The sequence below is a fragment of the Dendropsophus ebraccatus genome, chromosome 15 (assembly GCF_027789765.1).
Source record: "Dendropsophus ebraccatus isolate aDenEbr1 chromosome 15, aDenEbr1.pat, whole genome shotgun sequence".
NCBI lineage: Eukaryota > Metazoa > Chordata > Amphibia > Anura > Hylidae > Dendropsophus > Dendropsophus ebraccatus.
Window position 1 is genome coordinate 70331842 of NC_091468.1, and position 7042 is coordinate 70338883.

The following is a 7042-nucleotide window of genomic DNA, read 5'->3' on the forward strand; positions in this document are numbered from 1 at the left end:
GTTATCTGATGCAGCAGAGCTGTCTTAGTGATATCTGATGCAGCAGAGCTGTCTTAGTGTTATCTGATGTAGCAGAGCTGTCTTAGTGATATCGGATGCAGCAGAGCTGTCTTAGTGATAGCTGATGTAGCAGAGCTGTCTTAGTGATATCGGATGTAGCAGAGCTGTCTTAGTGATAGCTGATGTAGCAGAGCTGTCTTAGTGATATCTGATGCAGCAGAGCTGTCTTAGTGTTATCTGATGTAGCAGAGCTGTCTTAGTGATATCGGATGCAGCAGAGCTGTCTTAGTGATATCGGATGTAGCAGAGCTGTCTTAGTGTTATCTGATGCAGCAGAGCTGTCTTAGTGATAGCTGATGCTGCAGAGCTGTCTGTGATAGCTGATGCTGCAGAGCTGTCTGTGATAGCTGATGCAGCAGAGCTGTCTTAGTGATAGCTGATGTAGCAGAGTTGTCTTAGTGATAGCTGATGTAGCAGAGTTGTCTTAGTGATAGCTGATGTAGCAGAGTTGTCTTAGTGATAGCTGATGTAGCAGAGCTGTCTTAGTGATAGCTGATGTAGCAGAGCTGTCTTAGTGATAGCTGATGTAGCAGAGCTGTCTTAGTGATAGCTGATGTAGCAGAGCTGTCTTAGTGATATCTGATGTAGCAGAGCTGTCTTAGTGATAGCTGATGTAGCAGAGCTGTCTTACTGATAGCTGATGTAGCAGAGCTGTCTTAGTGATAGCTGATGTAGCAGAGCTGTCTTAGTGATAGCTGATGTAGCAGAGCTGTCTTAGTGATAGCTGATACAGCAGAGCTGTCTTAGTGATAGCTGATGCAGCAGAGCTGTCTTAGTGATAGCTGATGCAGCAGAGCTGTCTTAGTGATAGCTGATGCAGCAGAGCTGTCTTAGTGATAGCTGATGTAGCAGAGCTGTCTTAGTGATAGCTGATGCAGCAGAGCTGTCTTAGTGATAGCTGATGCAGCAGAGCTGTCTTAGTGATAGCTGATGCAGCAGAGCTGTCTTAGTGATAGCTGATGCAGCAGAGCTGTCTTAGTGATAGCTGATGCAGCAGAGCTGTCTTAGTGATAGCTGATGCAGCAGAGCTGTCTTAGTGATAGCTGATGCAGCAGAGCTGTCTTAGTGATAGCTGATGCAGCAGAGCTGTCTTAGTGATAGCTGATGCAGCAGAGCTGTCTTAGTGATAGCTGATGCAGCAGAGCTGTCTTAGTGATAGCTGATGTAGCAGAGCTGTCTTAGTGATAGCTGATGTAGCAGAGCTGTCTTAGTGATAGCTGATGCAGCAGAGCTGTCTTAGTGATAGCTGATGCAGCAGAGCTGTCTTAGTGATAGCTGATGCAGCAGAGCTGTCTTAGTGATAGCTGATGCAGCAGAGCTGTCTTACTGATAGCTGATGTAGCAGAGCTGTCTTAGTGATAGCTGATGCAGCAGAGCTGTCTTAGTGATAGCTGATGCAGCAGAGCTGTCTTACTGATAGCTGATGTAGCAGAGCTGTCTTAGACAGATATCACTAACTTTATTTTTAACACAATAAAATAAAAATAGTCCAAAAATTGGTATCACTGTAATAGTGCAGGGGTATTATATTTCTACCATTTTTTTTTTTTTCTTTTATACTTTACTAAGTATCGAACTGGTATTGAGTATCGAAATAAAAAAGTTAGTATCGGTATCGAACTCAAAATTCTGGTATCGTGACATCACTACCCTGGACCTTTCCCCCAGTCCTCAGCAGTCCACTCCCTGGACCCTTTGCAGATTATCAGTCTGTTCCTGATGTTTTTCTGGAGAGAAGTGGCTTCTTTGCTGCCCTCCCTGAGACCAGGCCTTGCTCCAAGAGTCTCCGCTGTCTCACAGTGCACAGTGCAGATGCCCTCACACCTGCCTGCTGCCATTCCTGAGCAAGCTCTGCACTGCTGGTAGCCCCATCCCGCAGCTGACCACACTTTTAGGGTACAAACCCACACACCGTATACGCAGCGTATTTACTGCTGCGATACGCAATACCCAGCAGATTAGATCTAAATAACTGAACACAGCATCAAATCTGCTGCGTATTTGCTGCGTATCTGCTGCGTATACGGTGTGTGGGTTTGTACCCTTAAGAGACGGTCCTGGTGCTTGCTGGTCTTTCTTGGGCGCCCTGGAGCCTTTTTGGCAACAATGGAACCTCTCTCCTTGAAGTTCTTGATGATACGATAGATTGGTGACTGAGGTGCAATCTTCCTAGCTGCAATACTCTTCCCTGTTCGGCCATTTTTGTGCAGTGCAATGAAGACTGGACGTGTTTCTTTAGAGATAACCATGGTTAACAGAAGAGAAACAATGATGCCAAGCACCAGCCTCCTTTTAAAGTGTCCAGTGGTGTCATTCTTACTTAATCATGACAGATTGATCTCCAGCCCTGTCCTCACCAACACCCACACCTGTGTTAATGGAGCAATCACTGAAACGATGTTAGCTGCTCCTTGTAAGGCCGGGCTGCAATGATGGTGAAATGTGTTTTGGGGGATAAAGTTCATTTTCTAGGCAAATATTGACTTTACAAGTAAAATTTGCGAGGAAATTTTACACCACTTCCTGCAGGACATACAGCAGCTGATAAGTACTGGAAGACTGGAGATTGTTTAATAGAATCACATAAGAAATAACTAAATTGCAGATTAATTCCATAACCCAAACATAAGGTAGATGAGGTGTTTTGTATTAATAAAGAAGATGGTACCAGTAAAGAAGGGGTTAATCAGTTAACTCTCCCTTCACACGCACAACTCCCCAGGTGATCCTAGTGCCGGCTGCCTGGAGCAGCTATCAGGGAAGGGGTTAATTCCCACAGTAGATGGGTATGTGGAGTGTCTGGTAGCTAGTCCCCCAGTGTGAAGAGCTTAGACATGGAGGACCTCGCAGCTGCACCAGGGTCAGAGGGAAGCAGCCGTCATACACCATCCAGCGCCATGTGTAGGCAAGATGGTGCATGACATACAGCAGCTGATAAGTATGGGAAGACTTGAGATTTTTTTTAATAGAAGTAAATTACAAATCTATATAACTTTCTGACACGTTTATTTGAAAGAAAAAGATTTTCGCTGGACAATCCCTTTAATTAAGAGCTTGTCCTGCAAAATGCTCTCAGACTAAGTTACTCGTAATCCAAGGTCCCACTGTGGGGGTCCAGTATAACGGGGTCAACATGTAACAGGGGGCCAGTATAATAGGGTCACCATGTAACGGGGGGCCAGTATAATGGGGGTCACCATGTAAAAGGGGGCCAGTATAATGGGGATCCTGTATGTAATGGGGGTCCTGTATGTAATGAGGTCCAGTATAATGGGGGCCCTGTATGTAATGGGGTCCAGTGTAATGGGAGTCCTGAATGTAATGGGGTCTAGTATAATGGGGGTCCAGTATAATGGGGGTCCTGTATGTAATGGGGGTCCAGTATAATGAGAGTTCTGTATATAATGGGGTCCAGTATAATAGGGGAACTGTATGTAATGGGGGTCCAGTATAATGGGGGTCCTGTATAATGGGGGTCCTGTATGTAATGGGGGTCCTGTATAATGGGGGTCCTGTATGTAATGGGGTCCAGTATAATGGGGGTCCTCTATGTAATGGGGGTCCAGTATAATGGGGGTCCTGTATGTAATGTGGTCCAGTATAATGGGGGTCACCATGTAACAGGGGTCCTGTATGTAATGGGGGTCCTGTATGTAATGGGGGTCCTCTATATAATGGGGTCCTTATGTAATGGGGTCCTATATGTAATGGGGTCCTGTATGTAATGGGGTCCTGTATGTAATGGGGGGCAGTATAATGGGGTCCTGTATGTAATGGGGGTCCTGTATGTAATGGGGGGCAGTATAATGGGGTCCTTATGTAATGGGGGTCCTGTATGTAATGGGGTCCTGTATATAATGGGGGGCAGTATAATGGGGTCCTGTATATAATGGGGTCCTGTATATAATGGGGGGCAGTATATAATGGGGTCCTGTATATAATGGGGGGCAGTATATAATGGGGTCCTGTATATAATGGGGGGCAGTATATAATGGGGTCCTGTATATAATGGGGTCCTGTATATAATGGGGGGCAGTATAATGGGGTCCTGTATATAATGGGGTCCTGTATATAATGGGGGGCAGTATATAATGGGGTCCTGTATATAATGGGGTCCTGTATATAATGGGGTCCTGTATATAATGGGGGGCAGTATAATGGGGTCCTGTATATAATGGGGGCAGTATAATGGGGTCCTGTATATAATGGGGTCCTGTATATAATGGGGGGCAGTATATAATGGGGTCCTGTATATAATGGGGTCCTGTATATAATGGGGTCCTGTATATAATGGGGGGCAGTATAATGGGGTCCTGTATATAATGGGGGGCAGTATAATGGGGTCCTGTATATAATGGGGGGCAGTATAATGGGGTCCTGTATATAATGGGGTCCTGTATATAATGGGGGGCAGTATAATGGGGTCCTGTATATAATGGGGTCCTGTATATAATGGGGTCCTGTATATAATGGGGGGCAGTATAATGGGGTGCTGTATATAATGGGGTCCTGTATATAATGGGGTCCTGTATATAATGGGGTCCTGTATATAATGGGGGGCAGTATAATGGGGTCCTGTATATAATGGGGTCCTGTATATAATGGGGGGCAGTATATAATGGGGTCCTGTATATAATGGGGTCCTGTATATAATGGGGTGCTGTATATAATGGGGGGCAGTATAATGGGGTGCTGTATATAATGGGGTCCTGTATATAATGGGGGGCAGTATATAATGGGGTCCTGTATATAATGGGGTCCTTATATAATGGGGTGCTGTATATAATGGGGTCCTGTATATAATGGGGGGCAGTATATAATGGGGTCCTGTATATAATGGGGGGCAGTATATAATGGGGTCCTGTATATAATGGGGGGCAGTATAATGGGGTCCTTATATAATGGGGTCCTGTATATAATGGGGGGGCAGTATATAATGGGGTCCTGTATATAATGGGGTCCTTATATAATGGGGTCCTTATATAATGGGGGGCAGTATATAATTGGGTCCTGTATATAATGGGGTCCTGTATATAATGGGGGGCAGTATAATGGGGTCCTGCATATAATGGGGGGCAGTATATAATGGGGTCCTGTATATAATGGGGTCCTGTATATAATGGGGGGCAGTATATAATGGGGTCCTGTATATAATGGGGGGCAGTATATAATGGGGGGCAGTATATAATGGGGTCCTGTATATAATGGGGGGCAGTATATAATGGGGGGCAGTATATAATGGGGTCCTGTATATAATGGGGTCCTGTATAATGGGAGGCAGTATAATGGGGGGCAGTATAATGGGGGGCAGTATATAATGGGGTCCTGTATATAATGGGGTCCTGTATATAATGGGGGGCAGTATATAATGGGGTCCTGTATATAATGGGGTCCTGTATATAATGGGGTCCTGTATATAATGGGGTCCTGTATATAATGGGGCCCTGTATATAATGGGGGCAGTATAATGGGGTCCTGTATATAATGGGGGGCAGTTTTCAGGTCACTTTAGCTCTGTCAGAAGTTGTTAGTAAGGTGGAGTTGTGCTGTGGACAGACGCTGCTGTAGGACTACAAGTCTCAGTCCGCTCAGTTGGTGTCGCTCACCGCCTGTCCCGGGGTCAGAGGTGACAGCTGCCCGGTCACGTGACGCGCGCCCCGGGTCACCCGCCTCATCGCACCGCACACTGATAGGAGGAAGTGACAGAACTCACGTTAGACATGGAGACACTCCAGATGCCGGGCTCCGGGACCGCCTCCACCGCGTACAGGCCCAGCCACAGGCACACCACGACCGGCGGAAGACAGCGACAGATGCGGGCGGCCACCATACTGCTAGCGGCTCCTCAGACGGCGGCGCCGCTCCGGTTCTTGTTCCTCCTCGCTGACGGCTCCTGCTCACCTGGCCGGCTGTGACATCACCGCTGTACCTGGAGGAGGAGGCGGACAGACACTTCCTAGACGCCCCTTTGTCATGGCCACATTGTATACACACTGTAGGTTAGGATTTGTCACCAAACTTCCATTTCCAGGGGATGAATGTGGTATAATAACTGTCCCTATGTGTTCTCGGTGACCGCCATGTTTTCGAGGACCAACTATTGTTTATTCTGGGTTGTGATCGCCGCCTATATGGCGCCTGTGGTGGGGACACCTCGGCTGTGGGCGCTCTGGTGTGTGATACTGCGGGTGACGATGAAATCCTCAGTGCTGTGGAGGAATGTACGTGTGTTGTGTGGGCAGGACAGCGGCTGCCAGCCGACAGCTTACCGCCATATACACGTCTATACTACGGAGGAGGGTTACCTCACATAGCAGCCAATCAGCGCTCAGCTTTTATTTCTTATAGTGGTCTGGTAAAATGAAAGCTGAGCTGTGATTGGTTGCTATGGGCAACAACACAGATTGTGACAGCTTGATAAATCACATATGTGTATATATATATATATATATATATATATATATATATATATACACACACACACCACTGTGGTAACTAGAGATGAGAAAATCTACAGTATTAGCAGAGTGCTTTATCACGCTCCGGGTGCCTGGAAAAGCTGGATCTATTCCCTGGAAACTTCTCCAGCTTTTCCTGGCACCCGGAGCGGATCTCTAAGGCAGTCGGCTTTACTAATACTAATACATTTGCTCCTGTTGATTCCCTGCGACTGCAGAAGTTGGATGCCGCCCTAGGGCTGCCAGGAGAACCTGCATACACACCATGGTTGTGTCCGTGTTTTCCATAACTTCCAACTTCTGCAGCCGCAGGGAATCAATTGCCGGACGTTTGGATAATGTTGCCGAACGCGAACACTTTGACAGATCCGCTCAACACTACTAGAGACCCTGTCCAGTGCTGTGTTGGCCTGCCCTAAGCCTTCAGCTTCAGAACTGCAGTAGTTTATCATGGCATAGGTCAGCACTAGGAGCAGGTAATAAGATTTGGCAGGAATATCTGCCTACACAGTAAGAAGCTAAAA

General features: G+C 46.6%; 1 protein-coding gene across 1 annotated transcript in view; it reads right to left on the bottom strand.

Moving 5' to 3' along the window:
* TMEM87B (transmembrane protein 87B) overlaps positions 1-6307 on the bottom strand; it is a 30181-nt gene extending 23874 nt beyond the window's left edge. The window contains exon 1 of the mRNA XM_069954578.1: positions 5774-6307. Within this exon, the coding sequence (XP_069810679.1) occupies positions 5774-5890 (117 nt within the window). The 5' untranslated portion in view covers positions 5891-6307. The remainder of the gene's footprint in view (positions 1-5773) is intronic.
* Positions 6308-7042: the final 735 nt, after the last annotated feature.